At 35.6% G+C, this 24,281-nt stretch overlaps 1 protein-coding gene and 1 pseudogene across 6 annotated transcripts in view; one reads left to right on the top strand and one right to left on the bottom strand.

Moving 5' to 3' along the window:
* Positions 1 to 24,281, top strand: part of FERMT2 (FERM domain containing kindlin 2) — an 86,169-nt gene that overhangs the window by 35,097 nt on the left and 26,791 nt on the right. For all 6 annotated transcript variants that reach the window (XM_023255692.2, XM_023255693.2, XM_023255695.2 and 3 more), the window contains exon 4: positions 17,852 to 17,986. In XM_023255692.2, coding sequence (XP_023111460.2) covers positions 17,852 to 17,986 — 135 coding nt within the window. The remainder of the gene's footprint in view (positions 1 to 17,851; positions 17,987 to 24,281) is intronic.
* On the bottom strand, positions 21,060 to 23,817 carry LOC109500842 (annotated as a pseudogene).

Below are 24,281 nucleotides of genomic sequence, written 5' to 3'. Positions count from 1 at the left end.
CGATCAAGCCCCATGTAGGGGGCTCTGTGTTGAGTGTAGAGCCTGCTTAGTATTCTTTCTCTCCTCCTCTGCCCCTCGCTTGCGTGCTCTCTCTCTAAAATAAAAATTTTTTAAAAAAGGGAAAAACCTTTAGTTTTTAGAGCAGTTTTAGGTTCATAGCAAAATTGAACAGAAAGTACAGAAGGTTCCCATTTACCCTGTGTCCCCACACATGTACAACCTCCCGCTGTCAACATCCCACACCAGAGTGGCACGGTTGATAAGCCTACACTGGACACATCATTATCATCTAGAGTTCAGGGCTTACACTAGGATTCACTCTTGGTATTATACAGTCTGTGGGTTTGGACAAATGCATAATGCCATTTGTCTATCATAGTATCATGCAGAGCAGTTTCACTGCCCTAAAAATCCTCTGTGCTCTGTCTATTCATCCTTCTCTCTCTCCCAACCCCTAGCAGCCACCAATCTCTTTACAGTTATTTCATAGTTTTGCCTTTTCTAGAATATCCTACAATTGGAGTCATTCACTATGTAGTCTCTTCAGATTGCTTCCTTTGTATAGTAATATGCATTTAAGTTTCCTCCGTATCTTTTCATGGCTTGATAGCTTATTTCTCTTTAGCAGTGAGTAATATCCCATTATCTGGATGTACCACACTTTATTTCTCCACTTATCTACTGAAGAGTATCTTAGATATTTTCCAAGTTTTGTAGTTAGTAAGTAAAGCTGCTGTAAACATTTGTGTGGAGGCTTTTGTATGGACCTATGTTTTCAACTCCTTTGGGTAAACCCTAAGAAGTGTGATTGTTGGATCACATGGTAAAAATAGGTTTAGTTGTTTAAGAAGCCACCAAACTGTCTTCCAGAGTAGCTGTACCATTTTGCATTTGTGCCAGCAATGAGTAAGAGTTCTTATTGTTCTGAATCCTTACCAGCATTTGGTGGTATCAGTGTTCTGGATTGTGGCCATTTTGATAAATGTGCAGTGACATTTTATTGTTTTAATTTTTATTTCCCTGATGACATAAGATGTGGAGCATCTTTTCATACGCTCATTTGCCATATGTACATCTTCTTTGGTGAGGTGTCTGTTAAGGTCTTTGGCCTTTTTTTTTTTTTTTTTTTTTTTGAGGGAGAGACAGAGCATGAGCAGGGGAGGGACAGAGAGAGAGAGAAGGAGACACAGAATCCGAAGCAGGCTAAAGGCTCTGAGCTGTCAGCACAGAGCCCAACAACATGGGGCTCCAACTCATGAACTGAGAGATCATGACCTGAGCCAAAGCTGGACACTCAACCAACTGAGCCACCCAGGCGCCCCCTTTGGCCTATTTTTTAATCAGGTTGTTTTCTTGTTGAATTTTAAGAGTTGGTGTATTTTGGATAACAGTACTTTATTAGATATTCCACTGTCTGGTTTGTCTTTCCATTCTCTGACAGTTTCTTTCAGAGAACAGAAAATTTTAATTTTAATGAAGTCTAGCTTATCAGTTATTTCTTTCATGGATCATGCCTTTGTCATCATATCTAAAAAGTCATCAGTAAACCAAAGATCATCTAGATTTTTTTCTATGTTACTTAGGGGTTTTATAGTTTTTCATTGTACACTTAGGACTGTGATCCATTTTGAGTTAATTTTTGTGAAGGGTGTAAGGTCTGGGTCTAAATTATTTTTTGCTCATGGATGTCCAATTGTTCTAGCATCATATATTGAAAAATTATCTTTCCTCCATTGTATTGCCTTTGCTCTTTTGTCAAAGAGCAGTTGATTGTATTTATATAGGTCTATTTCTGGGCACTATATTTCTGTTCCACTGATCTATTCGCTTTTTTTTTTTTTTTTCCAGTAGCACCCTATCTTGATTATGTTACTTTTATAGTGTGTCTCCAGGTCATGTAGCATCAGTCTTCCAACTTTGTTCTTCTCTCTTGATATGGTGTTGACTATTCTGGGTCTTTCGCCTTTCCACATAAACCTTAGAATTAGTTTGTTGGTATTCATAAAATAACTTCCTGGGATTTTGATTGCATTGAATCTGTAGATCAAGTTGAGAAGAGCTGACATCTTAACAATATTGCATGTTCATATCCATGAAAATGGAACATCTCTCCATTTATTTATTTATTGATTTCTTTCATCACAGTTTTGTAGTTTTCCTCATTTAGATCTTATACATATTTTGTTTGATTTATACACAAGTACTTCTTTTTGTGTATGTTAATGTAAATAGTATCATGTTTTAGGGGCACCTAGGTGGCTCAGTTGGTTGAGCATCTGACTTTGGCTCAGGTCATGATCTCACGGTTCATGAGTTCAGGCCTCACATTGGGTTCCGTGCTGACAGCTCAGAGCCTGGAGCCTGCTTTGGTTTCTGTGTCTCCCTCTCTCTCTCTGCCCCTCTGCTGCATGCTCTCTGTCTCTCTGTCTCTGTCTCAACAATGAGTAAATATTTAAAAATTTTTAAAAAATACTTAAGAAAATAGTATCATGTTTTATATTTCAAATTCCACTTGTTCATTGCTGGTATATAGGAAGGCAGTTTACTATTGTACCTTTACTATGTGTCCTGCAACCTTGCTATAATTATTTGAGGAGTTTTTGTTGATGCATTCAGATTTTCTATAGGGATGATGATCATACCTGTGAATAAAGACAGTCTTCTCCGTCCCAGTCTGTATACCTTTTATTCGCTGTTCTTATTGCATTAGCTAGTACTTCAAGTAAGATATTGAAAGGCGGTGGTAAGAGAGATATCATTGCCTTGCTCTTGATCTTAGTGGGAAAACTTCCAACTTTATCACCATTAAGTGTGTCCTTAGCTAAAAGGTTTTTGTAGGTATTCTTTATCAGGTTGAGTAATGTGCCTCTATGCTCATTTACTGAGATTTTAATCATGAATGGGTATTAGACCTTGTCCTTTTTTTTTTTTTTTTTTTTACATCTTTTGGTATAATCATGTGATTTTTTTTTTTTTAAATTTAGTCTTTTGATGAGATGAATTATGTTGATTTTTGGATGTTGAACCACCCTTGTATGGTTGGCATAAATCCCACTGGGTCTCAATGTATAATTCTTTTTATGCATTGTTGGAATCTACTTGCTAATATGTTGTTGAAGATTTTTGCATAGATATTAGCCTATTATAGTTTACTTATAATGCCTTTGGTTTTTGGTATTATAGTAATGCTGGCCTCATAGAATGATTAATCGGTCTACATACATGAAACTAGAGTCCCACAAAGAATGGGAGTTGGGGAAAGGGACACAAATTATTTGAAGAACTGATGGTTTAAACCATAACCCACCATAAACCCACAGATCTAAGAAATGCAATGATCCTAGAACAGAATAAACCTAAAGAAAACTATGCCAGGATACATCAGAATTAAATTGCCAAAAACCAGAATAAGGATAAATTCCTCAAAGGCTGACAGAGAAAACATACAGAAGAACAAATAAAAGAATAGTAACAGACTTCTCTGAAATTACATGAACCAGAAGACAATAGGAAGGCATCTGAAAATTATTGCAGGAAAAAATCTAGGATTCTTTACCCAACTGCAAAATCTTTTTAAAATGAAGACAAAAATTGAGACTTCTGTGGACAAAAGGTGAAAGACATCACCAGCAGACCTGAACCATGAAAAGGTTATAGGAAGTTTTTCAGATAGAAGAAAAAGGATACCAAATGAAAAGTATTTTCATAAATTAGACTGTTTCTGCTTCTGTTAGTTTCTTTTTTTCCCCTTTAATAGCTAGTAAGGGGTTGTATTTTCCTGCCTCTTTTATATTGAGTTAAAGTCAAAAAGGACTTACAGGGTTGGGGAGGGGGGAAATGGGTTAAATAGGTGATGGATATTAAGGAGGGCACTTGTGACGAGTACCAGGTATGTATGTAACTGATGAATCACTAAATTCTGTTCCTGAAACTAATACTACACTTTATGTTAACTAACACTAATTTTAAAACGTGAAAAAGAAAAAATGGCTTATAAAATCACTTTTCTGCCCTCTTTCTCCCCAGCTCCTATTCACATTAGTGCCACTTTCTACTCTTTTATTGTTTCTGACTTTTGGTTCCATAATTCTTTTTTTTATTTTTTTATTTTTTAAATGTTTATTTATTTTTGAGAGACAGACAGAATGTGAGTGGGGGAAGGGCAGAGAGAGGGAGACACAGAATCTGAATCCAGCTGCAGGCTCTGAGCTGTCAGCACATAGCCAGCCCAGCACGGGGCTCGAACTCACAGACCACAAGAGCATAACCTGAGCTGAAGTTGGATGCTTAACCTACTTAGCCACCCAGGTGCCCCTGATTCCATAATTCTAAATAATATACCAGTATTTCTTGATTTTATCAACTTTAGATATCTGTTCACTTCTTTTTGCTGAAATGTTTCTTTTCCCCCTTATCATAACTATTATAATTTTTGACTAAATAATTACTATTTACATTATTTCAACAAGGTATATATTTTTACTTGGTGAACCAAAGTGTGTACTTTATCCTCTCATATGCCTTCTTGTTTATCATTTGCTTAGTTTTCAACCTGTATCAGTTGCTGATTCTTCTGTATTCTACATTCTCTATGATATCATCTACTCCTTCCTTCCTCCCTCCCCCACCCCCCTTTTTTTTCCCTAGACAAACTCTGAAGCCGCTCAGTACTCCTGCTCCAATCTGAAGTGGATGTTTTCTAGTCTCCAGTATGTAGTCATGGCTCCAGGACTTCCCTTTACCATCGTCCAGGCACAATGTCTTCTCCTCTCTCATATTTAATCCTTGCATTTTCCCCAGTATTGATTTGTTCACTTATTTTGGTGGACTGTATCATCTGCATAGTAAGAAAAAAGTGAATAGGATGTAAATTTTTGAGATGTTAACATTATTTTGTCCTTTGATAGAATTGTTGGTTTGAAAATTATTTTTCCTCAAAATTGGGAAGTGTTATTAAGTTGTGTGTTGGCTTTCAGTGTTGCTAGTAATAGTCCTCATGGTGTTCTTAATTTTTATTTTCATCCTTTTGTAAACTGTTTTTCCCCTTCTGGAAACTAATTTCAGGATCTTTTCTTTTCTCTGCCATGTTGAAATTTCATGGTAATATGCCCTAATTCTTCTTCTTTATTTTCTCTGTTCTCTCTGTTACTAGTAATTGATTAGGCATTGTTGTTGGATTGATTCTTTTACCTGACTTAACATGTCTTCTATTGGATTTTTTATTGTGACTATCAAATTAAAATTTCCAATGTTTTCTATTTTATCTGGATGTTTGTTACTCAGGTATTCATGAATACACTTGAGATTTGTGGATTTTACGTAAGTTAAACCTCAAAAAGAAAAAAAGAATTAAAACAAAAAGGACTCCCTCTCCCACTGTTAATACCCAAGATCTTTTTTTTTTTTTTTTTTATAGTTTTTGAGTATAGTTGACACAATGTTAATTTCAGGTGTACAACATAGTGATTCAACACGTTTATACATGATGCTATTGTATCCCCCGCTACTGTTCACATATTTTACCCATCCCTCCCAACCCCCTGCCCTCTGGCGACCATCAGTTTGTTCTCTGTATTTATTAGGTCTGATTCTGATTTTTGTTTGTTTATTGATTTGGTTTTTTTAGATTCCACATATGTGTGAAATCATATGGTATTTGTACTTTCTCAGACCTATTTCACTTAGCATAATGTTGTTGCAAATGGATGATCTCACCCTTTTTATGGCTGCATAATATTCTGTGTGTGTGTGTGTGTGTGTGTGTGTGTGTGTGTGTGTGCGCGCGCGCGCACAGATATATAATGTGTAATATATATGCATACACACTCCACATATTCCTTATCTGTTTATCTATCAGTGGATGTAGGTTGCTTCCATATCTTGGCTATTGTAAGTAATGCTGCAGATAAACATAGGGGTGTATATATCTTCTCAAGTTAGTGTTTTCATTTTTCTTGGGTAAATACCCTGTAGTGGAATTATTGGATCATATGGTAGTTCTATTTTTTATTTTTTGAGGAAACTCCATACTGATTTCCATAGTGAGTATACGAATTTACATTCCCACCAACAGTGCATGAGGGTTCCTTGTTCTCCATATCCTTGCTAACACTTGTTTGTCTTTTTGATTTTAGCCATTCTGACTAGGTGTTCCGTGATATCTCATTGTGGTTTTGATTTGCATTTCCCTGGAGATTAGTGACATTGAGCATCTTTCCATGCATCTGTAGGCCATTTGTATGTCTTTGGAAAAGGTCTATTCGAATGGTTTTCTGCCCATTTTTTAATTGGATTGTTTTTTGGTGTTATGAGTTCTTTATATATTTTGGATGTTAACCCCTCATTGGATAAGTCATTTGCAAATATCTTCTCCCTTTCGGTAGGTTGCCTTTTTGTTTTGTTGATGGTTTCTTTTGCTGTGGAAAGCTTTTTATTTTGGTGTAGTCTCATTTTTGCTTTTGTTTCTCTTGCTTCACGTTGCTATGGTCATTGTCAGAGAATGCCTGCATTGTCTTCTAGGATTTTTATGGTTTCAGACCTCACGTTTAGGTCTTTAATTCATTTTGAGTTTATTTTTGTGTTAGAAAGTAGTCCAGTTTTATTATTTTTACATGTAGCTATCCAGTTTTCCCAGCACCATTTATTGAAGAGGCTGCCCCCCCCCCTTTTTGCTTCCTTTTTCACAGATTAATTGACCATATGAGCATGGGTTTATTTCTGGGTTCTCTATTCCATTGATCAGTGCATCTGTTTTTATGCCAGTACCATAGTGTGTTGATTACTACAGCTTTGTAGTGTATCTTGAAATCTGGAATTGTGATACCTTCAGCTTTTTCTTTCTCAAGATTGTTTTGGCCATTTAGGGTCTTCTGTGGTTACATACAAATTTTAGTACTATTTGTTCTGTTTTTGTGAAAATGATGTTGGCATTTTGACAGAGGTTACATTGACTCTTTAGATTTTTTTGGGTAGTATGGACATTTTAGCAATATTAATTCTTCCAGTCTGTGAGCATGGAGTATCTTCCCTTTTGTTTGTGTCATCTTCAGTTTCTTTCATCAGTACTGTATAGTTTTCAGAGTATAGGTCTTTCACCTCTTTGGTTAAGTTTATTCCTAGGTATTTTATTCTTTTTGGTGCAATTATTAGGTAGAGTTGTTTTCTTAATTTCTCTTTCTGTTACTTCATTATTGAAATATATATAGAAACACTACTGATTTCTGGGTATTGATTTTGTATCCTACAGTTTTACTGATTACCTCTAGTAGTTATGTGTCAAAGTCATTATGATTTTCTGTGTATAGTATCATGCCATCTGCAAATAGTGACAGTTTAATCTCTTCTGTACCCAGTATGGATGCCTCTTATTTTTGATTGCTGTTTCTAGAACTTCTAGTACTCTGTTGAATAAAAGTGGCGAGAGTAGACATCCTTGTCTTGTTCCCGATCTTAGAAGAAAAGCTCTCAGTTTTTTGCCACTGAGTATAATATTAGTTATAGGTTTTTCATAGATGGCCTTTATTATGTTGAGGTATGTTCTCTCTACACTCACTTTGTTGAGAGTTGTATCATGAATGGATGTTGAATTTTGCCAAATGCTTTTTCCACAGCAGTTGAGATGATTATATGATTTTTATCCTTTGCTTTGTTGATGTGGTGTATCATGTTGATTGATTTGTGAATATTGAACCATCCTTGCATCCCCATAATAAATCCCACTTGATCATGGGGAATGATCCTTTTAATGTATTGTTGAAAGTAGTTTTTGTTGAAGAGTTTTGCATCTGTTCATCAGTGATAGTGGTCTGTAGTTTTCTTTTTTTTTGTGGTGTCTTTGTTTTTGGTATCTGTGTAATGTGGCTTCATAGAATATATTTGGAACCTTTCTCTCTTTCTATTTTTGGAATACTCTGAGTAGAATAGGTATTAACTCTTTTTTAAATATTTCATAGAATTCATTCACGAATCCATCTGGTCCTGACTTTTATTTTTTGGTAGGTTTTTGGTAGGTTTTATTTTTTGTTACAGGTAGTCTGTTCAGATTTTCTGTTTCTTCCTGATTCAGTTTTAGAAGATAGTATTTTCCTGGGAATTATCTATTTCTTCTAAGTTGTTTGTTGGCCTATAATTTTAGTATTCTCTCATAATTCTTTGCATTTCTACTGTATTGGTTGTTACCTCTCCTGTTTTATTTCTGCTTTTATTTGGGTCCTTTCTCTCTTTTTCTTGATGCGTCTGTCTAAGGGTTTATCAATTTTGTTTATCTTTTCAGAGAACCACCTCTTTGTTTCATTGATTTTTGCTTTGTTTTCTTTTGTTTTAGGCTCTATGTCATTTATATCTGCTGTCATTTTTATTTCCTTCCTTCTACTCACCTTGTGCTTTGTTCTTCTTTTTCTAGTTCCTTTATGTGTAAGATTAGATTGTTTGACTTTTTTTATTTCTTGAGGTATATATTAGTATATATTTCCCTCTTTGAACTGCTTTCACTGCATCTCCTAAGATCTTTCTTAATCTTTAGCTGTTCTTTATAACATCCTATTCATCTGTCATAGATGTCATTGTCTTACTAAGAACTGTATTTAAGAAGGTTTTGTTTTGTTCTTCTATTTTCTGCATTATCTCTGGTTTCACAAGTTTTTCTTTTCATTAGGTCTTTTTCATGTTAGAAGCTCTGTGAGTTCATTCCATTGCTGCCATAACAAATTTTACCATAACCTTAGCAGCTTAAAACAACACAAATTTATTAGCTCATGGTTCCCATAGGTTAAGAGTGGGCACAGTGTGGCTCAGCTGGCTCTTCTAGTTAGTCTTATAAAGCTGAAAGTAAGGTGTTAGCAGGGCCGTGTTCCTTCCTGAAGTCTCTGAGAAAGAATTCTTCATGGTGGAATTTGGTTCCATGTGACTGTAGAGACCAGGGTTTCCCCTAGTTGTTGTCTGTGAGAGGTCATTCTCAGCTTCTAGAGTCCTCCCAGATTCCTTAACAGGTGGCTTCCTTCCTCCATTTTCAGAGCCAGCAATAACAAGTCTAGTCCTTACTCTTCACATCTGTCTGGCCCTCCCTTCTGGCTCCTCTTTCCTGTGCTTCACTCTACTGCCTTCCTCTTCTGTTTGGCTGACCTTGTATGATTACATTGGACCCACAGAAAGAATCCGGATAATCTCCCTTAAATCAGATGATTAGTAGTCTTCATTCCATTTGCAGTCTCTTCTCAGCAGTCTCTAGATTAGTGTATGATTGTGTATAACCAGGGACAGAAATTTTAAGGAGTTATCTCTAGAATTGTAACCCTCCACAGACTCCTTTATCACATGTCTATCAATCATTGATTGTCCGTTCATATACTTAATAATGGGGCACTACAAATACCAATAGGTTTAGCTTGTCACCCCTCTGTAGGATATTTAGCTACCGAGTAAGCTTTATCAAATGTCACTATCTAAAAGATTTTTCCCTAGGGCTGTTTAGATTCTCTTCTAAGAAATCCTAAAGGGCATGTATCTAGGAGGTAAGTTTAATCCATTATGGGACCGGATTCATTTTTCATGTCTGTTTTCAGTGCTTGATGTTTGGTACTGTGAGTCAGCGTATTTCCCATTGGTATCTCCTTTTGCAAACCCCTTAATTTTATTTTTCTCCACTTTCTTACATCATTGACTACTCTCCCAATCTGGCTTATGTCTCCCCAAGTTTTTCTGACTTTTTTATGTGCTGTTTTCTCCCATTCTTTTTGTCCTTATAAGTACATGTTTTATATGTATGTATGTATATATGTGTGTGTGTATATATATATATATAAATTTTTTTTTTTTTTGTATGATTTTGGAGAGGAGTGAGAATTAATGCACCAGCTCAATACAGATGTGTAACAAGAAAGTCTCAAGACAAAATATCTCCTAGTCCTCCAGGTATATTTTAGTTAAGTATAAACTTTAATTAGTTAAGCTCTTCACCTGGCCCACTTTTACATGTGATTCAGATTTCAAAATTCACCAGTTTAGTCTTTCTTTTTTTTATTTTATTTTATTTTATTTTTTTATTTTTATTAAAAATTTTTTTTCAACGTTTTTATTTATTTTGGGGACAGAGAGAGACAGAGCATGAACGGGGGAGGGGCAGAGAGAGAGGGAGACGCAGAATCGGAAACAGGCTCCAGGCTCCGAGCCATCAGCCCAGAGCCTGACGCGGGGCTCGAACTCACGGACCGTGAGATCGTGACCTGGCTGAAGTCGGACGCTTAACCGACTGCACCACCCAGGCGCCCCAGTTTAGTCTTTCTTGATACAAGACACAGTAAGTAAATCAGTCCTAAATTCCTGTATGAATGAGATATTAGTGTCTTATGTGGAGGGTGTAGGTTTACTTTGCTTTTTCATTATAATGAAATGAACAAACCACCTTCACGTATAGCCAGTGGCTACCCTGTTTTAATGTTTTTTGAGATATAGTTGACATATAACATTAGTTTCAGATATATAAAATAATGATATTTGAATACATTGTAAAATGATCACCTCAGTAAGTCTAGTTAACATCCATCACTAGAGTTTTTATAAAACAAGCTGCTGGAAGCCCTGAGTCACTGAGAGTGTATGGGGTATGACCAAAGCGTGTATTATGAGTATTATTTTTAACTTCACAAGCAATTGTCCTGGACACATATGGTTATGATTTTCTTATATGCTTATGACCTTTTTATGTACTTATGACTGAGCAGAAAGCTAGTTATGCTTAACAGGATTCATTCTTCTAATAACATTAATAGCTGGTTTGTGAACTGGACAGGAAATGACCTAGGAACAAAAATCTCAAAGGATGACTCATGTAGTATAGTGATTCTCAAGCAGAAGGGACATGCCAGAAACATTTGGGATGCCTTTTCAAATTAAACATGCTTGCCTTCCCCTCTTCCACTAAACCTGACTATGGTGAATTGTGACAGAGGCATGTCCTATCTCTCAGGTGTGACTCATTGTATGTTCTTCTAGACTTTTCTAGATTTTTCACCCTGTACCAGCACATGATTTACTTTGAGGGAACCAATGGGTGGAGAGATAGGTTACCATCACCACCCTGCCCCCACTTGATACTGAAGTAGTGTAGTCAACTGATTATTTAGAAGCTTGGGATTGTCTAATGCCTTTGTTTTCTCCCACCATGGCAGTGATGGCATTTAGAGCTGAGGGTATACTGAGAACTGAAAATGCAACTCATAAATGATTTGGTCCCTTAGCATGTTAAATCTTGTTTCTTTTAAAAGTACTCTAGAAAATGGTGATTCAGTTCTATTAATAAGATAACTATGGCTCAAAAGATACACTTGAAATATCTTAAGAATTTCTGAATCTACATAATCATAGCAATTAGTGCTAATCCATTAAACTTCAAAAACAACATTGGAAGATAAGTTGATAAACTTTATACCTTGAATATACAAGAATGAAGAGAATCTGATTTTTAACTGGGTAACTTTAGCTAAACAATATGCTGCAATATTTCTAACTTTAAAAAGAAATCAGCTATGCCTGGAAGCTTCTAAGAAAGTGACAGAGTTTGGGGCACCTGGGTGGTTCAGTTAGTTAAGCATCCGACTCCTGGATTTTGGCTCAGGTCATGTTCTCACGGCTCCTGAGTTTGAGCCCCACCTCTGGCCCTAGTTGACAACATGGAGCCTGCTTGGGATTTTCTCCCTCTCTAGATAAAGAGAGAACTTAAGGAACAAGCATTTATTTTTAACATGGTTTCTGCTGCTTAGTACTTAAAATGTACTTGCCCCAAATTTAGTAATAATTAAAGAACAGTTGTGTTCACCTATTCTCTTGTAACATGTCTGTTCAGGACAGTTTTTCTGGTAATTCTGTTTTTGTATTTCAGAAAAACATTCCCCAGAAAATAGCCTGTTAATACAGAATAAAACAAAAACATGACTTGGACCAGAGTGTTCCTAAGAGTAAAATTCAAATAACCAACAGAGTAACCAAAAAACCATATAGTTACTAAAAGATTTTTTTGGACTTATTTTTTAAACATGGAATACGGTATATATAAAATACATCTTTCAAAAAAAGAAAGTCCAGTGTGGTTTGCAGTTTACATACAGATTAACTTTGATTTGAAGACTCCTAATAGAAATGTGAGCAAAGGAAATATAAATGGCTAAAAACTCTTGATGTTCAACATGACTAGTAAATAAATAAATGTCAATTAAAACAAGGAAATACACTGTTTTTTCCAGTTTGCATATAAACTGGAATGCCCAGTTTAAAATAACTCATATGCCCATCTTGTTCCACTTTTGCCTTAAAATTATTATAACCTTTGATCTGGTAATTCCACTCTAGTGAATTCTTGAAGTAATAAAATGTGGAAAAATATGTACACAGATATTTGTAAAGTCATTATTTATCATGGGTTCAGTATTAGAAGAATCATTAAATTATACTGCATTTACACAGTGGCATTTTATACATCTATTAAAATAATCACTTATATACATAGTCATACTCCATTTTTCAAGAATAGGTTTTAAGTAACTCAACCACTTTTATAATTTTCAAATTTCTACCATAATTGTATATTTTTTAATAGAGAAAATTAGAGAAAAACATTAATACCTAATAGGAAGTACTTGTTATGTGCCAGGCCCCGTATCAATCATTTAATTTTCACAACCACCTCCTGAGGTACTGTTATTTCACAGGTGAGAAAACTCAGACGCTGGCAGGCTGAGTAGCTTGTCCACAGTCACAGTTAATAAGTTGTAGAACTGAGTGAGATCAGGATTCGGTTAGCTGGGCTGTGCGCTTGTGCCTCAGATTATGTCTCACCAGCTCTACACCTGTCTGCTCCGTTCCTAGTTTCGGGTCCCCTACAAACAAAAAGCTTCCTGACTTTGTAATACTGGATTGAATCTAATGGATATTGTGAGCTCCTGAAGGTACAAACTGCCACGTATAAAACTCTGATCCAGTAACTTAGCAGTCTGTAACATCACAGGTTATGCGGTCCTTTTGTATTTCGTCGTCTGTTCTACTCAGACCCTGACATACAGTGAGCATAGTGCTGCCAGATACATAGACCGGTCCTCCTCCTTTCTGCTCCTTTTTTCATTTTCGTTTGTTCTTGGCTCTCTTTACACTCTTTATTTTTTAATCTAATTTTGGTATAATTGGTGTACAATAAACTGTACCCACTTAAAGTATACAATTTGAGGATACGATAGTCAGGAAAGAGAATATTGGCATTAGCTCTCAAACTTTAGTCAGACAACCATTTATTTGCTCCGTCACTAGAGATTTGTTGTCATTTTTTGCAATTTTATGTATGGAATTATGTAGGATATATGCTTTTCTAGTTGGCTTCTTCCACTTAGTGTAATGGTTTTGAGATACATTCATGTTATTGTAGGTGTCAGTTTTCCCTTTTTACTCACGAGTTGTGCTCCAAAGTGTGAGTAGTATTCCACTGATCTGAAAATACCACATTTTGTTTATCAATTTGGGTTATTTCCAGTTTGGGCTTTTATGAGTAAAGCTGTTACATATGTGCTTTTAATTTCTTCAGTTAGTACCTCGAAGTGGAATGGTTGGGTTGTGTGTTTAACTTTATAAGAAACTGCCAAACAGTTTTCAGAAATGTTTCCCATTCCCTCCAGCTGAGTATGAGAGTTTCAGTTCCTTCCCCACATCTTCACCAACACTGGGTATTATCAATCTTATTAATGTTGGCTACTCTGTGGGCACATAATGTCTCACAGTTTTAACTTGCATTTCACTGACCGATAATGTTGAGTATTTCTGTGCTTCTTGACCATTATATATTCTTTGGTGAAGTGCTCATCCGAATCTTTGGCCCATTAGTCTGCTTATTATTGAGCTGTATAAATTTTAAATACAAGTCCTTTGTCAAATATATGTAATATGTTTTGTGAATATTTTCTCTCAATATACAGCTTGCCTTTTTTTAACAGTATTCTTCAAAGAGCAGATTTTTTTTTATGTTTTTATTTTATTTTTGAGAGAGAGACAGAGTGTGATCAGGGGAGGAACAGAGAGAGAGGGAGACAGAATCTGAAGCAGGCCCCAGGCTCTGAGCTGTCAGCGCAGAGCCTGAGGCGCAAACTCAGACTGCAAGATCATGACCTGAGCCGAAGTCGGACGCTTAAACGACTGAGCCACCCAGGCACCCCTATTTGTTTTTTAATAAAGGACAATTTCTTGTGGAATGTGTGTGTTCTATGTAAGAAATCTTTGTCTACTTTTTTAAAGTCTATGATCCATTTAATGTATGAATCTCTCATTCAGCACTGTTTATTGAAAAAAGATTTTCTTTTCCTCTTGATTTGCCATGGCACCTTTGTCCAAGATAATTGACTACTTATATGTGGGTCTGCTTCTGGTTCCTCTTCATATATACATGTTATCATGTAGCTAATAATTGCACTGTCTTAACTGCAGTAGCTATATGATATTGGGTAGTGTAAGTTCTCCAACTTTAGTCTTTTAAAAATTGCTTGGACTATCCTAGGATTGTTTTCATATCCATACGAATTTTACAATCAACTTGTCATCTTGTATAAAAGATCAAGTTGGAATTTTGACAAAGATTCCATTGAATCTTTAGCTCAATTTAGGTAAAACTGACTTCTTAACAATTCTTGCAACAATTTATGGACAGGGTATGTAACATAATATTCTATATCTATTTATATGGGCTGTTAATTCTTTTTGTTACTGTCATTTAGCCATTTTTTCCTCTGACCAGATTCTTCACATGAAAATGAGTAAGATAAACACAGAAATTTATAGCCATTTGATACAAGGCAGAAAAGTTTAGAATTGATTAAAACTTTCAGATTTGGTAATGATATGAAAGTACTTAAATTTACTTCATGTGTCATGTGTAACTTACAACATACAGAATGAATGATGGCTACCATGTAATAGAAAGGTTTGTTTTTTTTTTTACTGAGGTATAGTTGACATAAAATATCATATTTGTATCAAGTATGCAACATACTGAATCAACACATGTATACACTGCAAAATGATCACCACAGGGCACTTACTATCTGTCACCATACAAAATTAATATAATATTATGGACTATATTCCCCATGCTGCATATTATATCCCCGTGACTTACTTATTTTATAACTGGAAGTTTGTACTTCTTGATCCTTCTTCACCCATTGCACCCCCCTAACTCCCCTCTCTGCTGGCAAACACCAGTTTGTTTTCTGTATCACTGCATCTTGGTTTTGTTTTGTTTTGTTTTTTACATTCCACAGACAAGTAAAATTGTGGTATTTGTCTTTCTCTGACTTAATTGCACTTAGCATAATATCCTCTAGGTCCATCCATGTTGTTGCAAATGGCAAGATTTCATTCTTTTTTTGTGGTTGAGTAATATTCCAGAGTGTGGTGTGTGTGTGTGTGTGTGTGTGTGTGTGTGTGTGTGTGTGTGTGTGTGTTTATACACACACCACATGTTCTTTATCCATTTATCTATCAGTGGACATTTAGCTTGCTTCCATATCTTGGCTATGGTAAATAATGCTGCAGTGAACAGCTACCTTTTTGAATTAGTGTTTTCGTTATCCTTGGATAGATACCCAGTAGTGGAACTGCCAGATCATGTCATAGTTCTAAGTTTTTAAGGGACCTCTGTATTGTTTTCCATAGTGGCTGCACCAGTTTGCATTCCTAAACAGTGCATAAGGTTTCCCTTTTCTCCCTATTCTCTCCAACATGTATTATTTCTTGTCTTTTTGATAATAACCATTCTGACAGGTGTAAGGTGATATCTCATTGTGATTTATAGTTGCATTTCCCTGATGATTAGTGGTGTTGAGCATCTTTTCATGTGCCTTTTGGCCATCTGTGTATCTTTGGGAAGATGTCTGTTCAGATCCTCTAATTGGATTTTTTTTTTGTTATTGAGTTGTATGAGTTGTTTATTTATTTTGGATATTAACCCCTTATTGGATATATGATGTACAAATATCTTCTCCTATTCAGTAGTTGCCTTCTGGTTTTATTGGTTTCCTTTGCTGTGCAGAAGCTTTTTAGTTTGATGCAGTCTCATTTGTTTATTTGTCCTTCTGTTTTTCTTGCCTTTGGTGTCAGGTCCAAAAAAATATTTCTAAGACTGATGTCAAAGAGCTTATTACCATATGTTTTCTTCTAGGAATTTTATGGTTTTAGTTCTTACATTCAAGTCTTCAAGCACTTTTAAGTTAATTTTCATATATGGTCCAGTTTCATTCTTTTCAGTATAGCTGACCAGTTTTCCCAGCATCATTTATTGAGGAGACTATTCTTTCCCATTGTATATTATTAGTTCCTTTGTCATAAATTAATTGACCGTGTGTGTGTGTGTGTGTGTGTGTGTGTGTGTGTGTGTGTGTGTGTGTAGTTCTGGGCTCTTTATTTTGTTCCATTGATTTATATGTCTGTTTTTGTGCTAACACTATACTGTTTTGATTACTACAGCTTTGTGGTAAAGTTTTTGAGACCACATGTGCATGAGTGGGGGAGGGGCCGGGGAGAGAGAGAAAGAAAGAGGGAGGGAGGGAGAATCCCAAGCAGGCTCCATGCTCAGTGTGGAGCCCAGCATCAGGCTCCCGTCTCACAACCATGAAGTCATGACCTGATCTGAAATCAAGCGTTGGATGCTTAACCAATTGAGCCATCCAGGTACCCCTGTAGTATAGTTTAAAATCGAGCAGCATGCACCTGCAGGTTTGTTTTTCTTTCTATAGATTGTTTTGGCTGTTCAAGGTCTTCTTTGGTTCCATACAGATTTTGGGATTATTTGTTCTAGTTCTGTGAAAAGTATCGTTAGACTTTCTATAGGGATTGCATTAAACCTGCAGATTGCTTTGAGTAATATAGCCATTTTAATAATACCTATTCTTCCGATCCACAAACACAATATCTTTCCATTTGTTTGTGTCTTTATTTTTTTCATCAACTCCTCGTTTTCAGTGTACAGGTCTTTCACTTTCTTGGTATAGTTTATTCCATAGTATTTTACTTAAATGGGATTGGTTTTCTTGATGTCTCTTTCTCAGTTTGTTATTTATGTATAAAAACACAATAGGCTTTTATACCCTGAAACTTCACTCAGTTTTATTAGCTCCAACAGTTTTTTTTTTTTATTATTATTAATGTTTGTTTATTTTTGAAGAAGAGAGAGAGTGTGAGCAGGGGAGGGGCAGAGAGAGAGGGAAACACAGAATCCAAAGCAGGCTCCAGGCTCTGAGCTGTCAGCACAGAGCCCAATGCGGGGCTCGAACTCACAAACCGTGAGATCATGACCTGAGCTGAAGTTGGATGCTTAACTGACTGAGCCACCCAGGCACCCCAGTTCCAACAGCTTTTTGATGGAGTAGTTAAGGCTTTCTATATATACTAACATGTCATCTGCAAATAGTGACAATTTTACTTCTTTCCAATTGGTATGTTTTTATTTCTTTTTCTTGCCTAATTGCTATGGCTAGGATATAAATTTTAATTTTTTATGGTTTTAAAATGTTTAAAAAATAAATATGTAAATAAGAGTTCTAATATTTTCTTTCTGTACTCTAGCAGATTGTTTTCTCTCCAATTCAAGGTTACTATTTTATTACATAGCTATGAATTGAATGCTTTGGTAGATTATTTTTAGAAGTGCCATACTTTAGTGTTTTGCATGGCAGTAATGTCTGGCCCAACACAAACACATATGTACACAGAAGGAAATTATGAATTCTTACATTGGAGTGGATTAATAGATGAATTTATCAGATATAAAGTGTTTAAATTTTACATTCTGCTAGTAAAATAATCTTTTTTCTTATTTTAACAGATATCAGACACCCTGAAGAACTTTCTCTCTTGAAAAAACCCAGAGATCCAACAAAGAAAAAAAAGAAAAAGCTAGATGACCAGTCTGAAGATGAGGCACTTGAATTAGAGGGGCCTCTTATCACTCCTGGATCAGGTGAGACTTTGACTGAGCAAAGGCTCAGTGTGACAACCATAGATGTGTCTGTATACTTATGTCTTTCTGACAAATGGATTACAAAGGTCAGAAGAATAGTCAAGTTTAAAAAACTCACCTCCAGCATTTTTTTCTCTCAATCATGAAATCACCACCAGGGAGGGTCTGTCATGTGTAGATCATGTCAGGTGTTAGTAGTTGCATCAATAAAAAGGAAGGCTGGTTCTCTGCTCAGGAATAGTCAAAAAGGGGCAGTGCCTTAAGTGGGCTCAGTTCTTTGCACTGCAGAAACCAGCAGTTTTGTAGTATTTAGCTCTTTTTTTCCCGTATTCTTTGAAAACCACGATTACTTAGTTAAGATATTACTTTTGCCAGGTTACTTAAAACTTCTGTGCTTTGCATATGCTGATCCCTTTGCCTTTCCACCTTTTTCCTTTATTAAGGCTTTGCTCCTTTAAGAAGCTTTCTCAAATTTCCTTCCATTACCTCCCCAACCTGAGTTAGGCATCTTTCTATCTTAAGTCACTGGACTTTTCTGTGTTTGGTATTATATTGCATATTTTTACCTAATAATTGTGAGTTCCTTGCATGATGGAACTGTCTCTCACATGTTTGTTACCAGAACCTAACTCAATTATGTGGTATCTAGCAGGAGCATAGGCAGTGTCTTTTGGGTAGCTAGATGACCAATTAAATTACATGGTTCTTCAGTTCTGGGCATATGCAGAGACGACATTATAGTTACCATAATGAACTGAATTAGTTAAATCACTTTATTCTTGGTTTTTAAAAATTCTGGGGTGATAACAATAATGAAAACAAACAATTTAGTGCTTAGTGTATGCCCATTTTATACATTATGCTCGTGTAAATTTACTTTAGCATATTTTATTTGAGGAAACTCACTTAATTCTCACTACAGCTCATTGCAGATTATATTATTACTCATTTTAAGGTTGAAGAAATGGCACATGTCTAAGGTCATGTAACTTGTAACTTTTATGTCTTTATACATGTACTGATTGGCACTTAGGAGATACCAAAAAATAAGACCGTTCTTATAAGTTTATAGGCTAATTGAAAAACATGGTTACTGTACTTTAGGAGGTAATATATAAATGTTGTAGCAAATAGTGTTACAAGAATTCGGAAGGCAAAACAATTCCAAATAGGGTATACTTAGTTATAGGTTGGGAAACTGAGTTTGTGACTTCAGCTTTTAAAAAGTTCCACTGACTAGGATTTTGATGGTAAGAAACAGCAACCCAAGCAGAATGATATTGACAAGGAACACTTTGGCAAAAGAATAGTACACGATGTGAATAATCCAGCTGAGCCAATTCATGGGGAAAGACCTGCAAGGAACTTCAGGATCACACTGGAGGGTATTTAATGTCAGGCTGAGGAATTTAGACAGTGTATTATAGAGTCATGTTACAAAATAAATAATTTTAGAATATCAAACTTATATCCAGTCATATGTGGAGGAGGGAATGAAGGGAATAGAGTTGCGACTAGTGGCAAGAAGCCTACAAATTGAGGAGGTAGTGTGTCTTTCATTAGAGTAAGGTTAATTCTAAAATTTGTTTTATGCATGGTGATTTATATTGCTGAAGGCATCTGATAGTAGACATCATCCCTGCTTTCAGTTTATAGTGAATGTAAGTGGGACTAGGTAATGTGGGTTCATTTTTGTTTTTTGTTTTGTTTTGTTTGAGGTGTTACATACAGTAAACTGGAGAGATTTTAAATTACAGATGAATATTTACAGATGTATACTCCATCTAGTTTGTATGCTTTTTTGATTTGTCAGCACCTTAGTTGATTATTGGACCAAATACTGAAAAATATGGTCACTTGCATACTGTGTCTGTAATAAATAGCAACAGGTCGATGTATCTCAATACATGACATCTTCAGGATGTCAGACACTATGCTTCACAAGAATTTCTCTACGGCAGGTATGGTAAGGATTAGATAGACTCTTCAGGCTCGGTTTAATATTGCATACTTTTTGAATTATGAGCATCTCAGTGTGAGCATGGTCAATAATTCTACATATACTCGATAAATGATAACTGTTACTTAATACATGCTTTATCTTTCATTTGATCCTCAAAAATCCCTGTGATTTTGGTGGTATTATCCTCATTTTACTTAAAAGGAAAGAACCCGACAAGAGTTACATGATTTGCCCAAGCTTATAATAAGGGGCAGAGCTAGAATTCAAATCCAGACTTGCTGGCTCCCAACATTCATGTTTCTAAGCGTTACATAATATCATCTCTCCACTTACAATATTTGAAATAAATATTGTGAATAGTAATAGGAATGTTTGGTAAAATATTAACACGTAAATTATACTTCAGCAAGGCTAAGTTTTTTAAAACATCATTATTTTTTAAATTCATTTATTTTTGAAATGATACTTCAAGATTGAAGTATCATGAGTGAATTGATTCTCAGACTTTAGTCAAATTCTTACACAGAATTATAAAATTTTATGAGTTTTTAAATGCCTTGCTCACACAGCTATGCTCAGATGGCATGTTCTTGAGTGCTTCACCACTTCCTAGCCGTAAGAAGGAAAATAGCAGATCTCTAATTTCCTATGAGGGAGGGAACACACTGAGCTAGCCTGATCCCGGGTCTGGGGAAGAGTTTTTCCAAGTAAGAATTAACTTTACAGTATAGTACTGACTTAACAGATTACTAATTTAAGATTTACTATGTAAATAGAAATAGAAAATTATCTCATTAGAAACTTTTCTTAAAGGGGCGCCTGGGTGGCGCAGTCGGTTAAGCGTCCAACTTCAGCCAGGTCACAATCTTGCGGTCCATGAGTTCGAGCCCCGCGTCAGGCTCTGGGCTGATGGCTCGGAGCCTGGAGCCTGTTTCCGATTCTGTGTCTCCCTCTCTCTCTCTGCCCCTCCCCCGTTCATGCTCTGTCTCTCTCTGTCCCAAAAATAAATAAAAACGCTGAAAAAAAAATTTTAAAAAAAGAAACTTTTCTTAAAAATTTTAGCTCTCTCCCCGGTATCTCCCCACTGTGTCGGTGCAGGTAGGGGATTGAGCTCGAGCTAGCTCGAATAAAGGCTCTTTTGCTTTTGCATGGGGGGGGGGGGGATTTAAAGGCAGCTTAGAGAAAGGAAAATTCTGGGTCCTAAAACATACAGAAATTAATACTTCACTTGTTTGGCACTGTTAGGAAAATCACTTAAGCAAGATGCCATTTTTCCTATTTGGAGCTTGCCATTTTAAGCACTAAGATACTTAATTTTTTTTTAATTTTTATTTTTTTAGCAAACTAAATTATTAAATTTGCTCAAACAATAGCTGCCTTTTTCTGAAAATATTTATTAAAATATGTAGGAAAGGCCTTTATTGTAACTAAAAGTGCCCAAATATAATAGGTCCTGTGCTATAATAGTAATATTTACAGTATATTTTCAGAAAAAAATGACAACAGACTAAATGCGGAAAACATCACATTTTTAACACTTGATATTTCCATTGATTCTTCATGTTCTGCAATTGTAAGATAATTTCACATGTTTAGTTTTCTTCCTATTCCAGGAGATTTGTGTTGAAATTTTTTTTCACTATTAAAAACAAGTGATTGTCTGTGGGACGTTTTCAGCTTTGTATGCCGGTTTTGGAACCAGATCTGGATTCTCTTGTTCTAGGTTCAGTTTTTGAGCTTAGTCTTCTCCAATATCAATGCCAGGATAGCAGTTTACTCTGAAGACATTTTCCAACACTTCAATCAGGTTTTGAGTTAACAGCCTCTATACCAACTCAGCTTTTTTTTCAAAGAGTCTTTTTGAGGCTGAAAAGTGATTTTCATATTTCAAAAATCTTTCTTCTGGCACTGGGTGATCCACAGTACAAGGGAAATGAGCTCTCATTAGGAAGGCTCAGATGTGTAGACACAGGTGAACATCTTTTGTTGAGGAGCCACAGGTGTCTGCCCAAGCCTGTGGGGTTTCATTGATGGAACAGTCTTTCTTCTGGTCCAATCCTAAAATGTTTCCAATTAAAAAGGAGTAGTGTGAGGGTTTGCTTTCCCCAAGCCAAGCGCCTTCTTTAAGGCTGGGAGACATGCTCACATGGGCTGCACAGGACAGCTCTGGCTTTTGCTTGCCTCTTGGCTGACTCTGCCCCATGTGTACAGGGCTGAAGTCTTCATGTAGTTCACTTTATGGTCCCCCAAGGTATTTTTTTAAACTGTTCTTTAATTATAAAAATAATGCATGCTGAGTGTAAAAATTCAAATATTATAGAATTATGTATTCATTTTTGTTTTTAATGAAAGTGGGACTGTGTTATACATTTGTGTTTTTTTTTCATATTAGCAAAATACATTTATTATTTTATAATGATAAAAGAAGGAGAGTAAAGATTTCTTTTTGGTGTATACCAGAGTTAAGGGCAGGAGGAGGATAAGGGGATTAATAGGATTTTTATGTACTTTGATGACAATAGAAAGTTAACAATACCAACTGGTTGCCATAAAACTTATCATAGCTCCCCCAAAACACATATATAAAGGTCCATAGTTTTAAAATCTGTTAAAGTAAAAAATACACACTCAGAAATAATGCTTATTTCCTCTTTAATATAAAATTGTAAACATTTATTTACACAAAGCAAACGTGTCTAACAAAATCCGAGCACCCTTTTCTGGTGAGTCATGGCTCCTGGAAGAGGGATTTGCACTGAAGCGGAGTCTCCTGCTCTGACTACCCAAAAAACAGATTCATAAATAAAGCCACGGGCAGCTCCCGAGGGGTTGGGGGTGGGGTGTTATACATTTGTAACTTGTGTTTTCTCACATGGTAATAATGTGCTCATGGATCTTATCTTCCTTTAATTACAGAATTCATACGGTCTCATTATAAAAAAATTCCAATAGTACAGAAAATGAACTGAAGGTGAAAATTCTGCTTCAACTTATTCCCTTGCTGCTCCCTCTTAAGAAGTAGCCATTTCTTGATTGCTGTGTGACTGTGTTGTAGACAGTTGGAGCACAACTCGCCAGTACCTTTTCTATGTGATACACTTGCATGTCTCATTTTGTTTTTATAACGTGAATGGTAGCCTAGTATGTATTATGTATTGTTCTTCCGTTGGAGTTTTTCCGTTATACAGTGTTTTGGTGATCTTTCTGTGTTGGAGTAAAAGGTCTCCCCAGTTTAGTATAAATAGTGCCAAAACTTTCCATGTAGAAAATGTATATTGAACTGTTTCTCTACTCCAAAAAGTTTCCCAGAAATTCAAATATATTCCAAAAAAGAGTGTAAAAGTAATAGTTTTACACTCCCATCAACAGTACATGAAAATGCCCCTTTTCCTACCTTCTGCCTTATATTAAATGTTGTAAATCTTTACTAAATTTTGCTAATATGACAATAAATAGTATCTCAGAATTACATTTTTAAATTCCCTGATAAACACTAGTATGAATAATAGTTGAATAATGTACATTAGACATTACATTTTTTTTATTAGTTTCAAATCATGGACTTTATCCATTTTATTTATATTTTTGTTTTAGTGATACACTAATCTTTTGGTATCTTAGATATTTTCCCTATACTGGCATTTTTTAAATCTTCTTTGTGGTCTTTTTTACTATGCCAAAGTTTTACATTTTTACGTAGTCAAATTTGTTGTTTATAGTTCGGGGTTTTTCACTCTTGGTTAAGAAAATCTTCACAAGTATTATAACAATTCTTCTACATTTCCTTTTTATGCTTTTATGTAATTATTTCATATTTATATATTTTAACCTGTAATGTCAACATTTTTATTTTTTTTTATTTTTTTTAATATATGAAATTTATTGTCAAATTGGTTTCCATACAACACCCAGTGCTCATCCCAAAAGGTGCCCTCCTCAATACCCATCACCCACCCTCCCCTCCCTCCCACCCCCCATCAACCCTCAGTTTGTTCTCAGTTTTTAAGAGTCTCTTATGCTTTGGCTCTCTCCCACTCTAACCTCTTTTTTTTTTTTTTTTTTTTTTTTTTTTTTTTTTTTTTTTTTCTTTTTCCTTCCCCTCCTCCATGGGTTTCTGTTAAGTTTCTCAGGATCCACATATGAGTGAAAACATATGGTATCTGTCTTTCTCTGCCTGACTTATTTCACTTAGCATAACACTCTCCAGTTCCATCCACGTTGCTACAAAAGGCCATATTTCATTCTTTCTCATTGCCATGTACTATTCCATTGTGTATATAAACCACAATTTCTTTATCCATTCATCAGTTGATGGACATTTAGGCTCTTTCC

Source organism: Felis catus, chromosome B3, assembly GCF_018350175.1.
Source record: "Felis catus isolate Fca126 chromosome B3, F.catus_Fca126_mat1.0, whole genome shotgun sequence".
In the NCBI taxonomy this organism is placed as follows: domain Eukaryota; kingdom Metazoa; phylum Chordata; class Mammalia; order Carnivora; family Felidae; genus Felis; species Felis catus.
The sequence above is the reverse complement of the archived record's forward strand: the minus strand, read 5'-3'. Positions and strand labels throughout refer to the sequence as shown.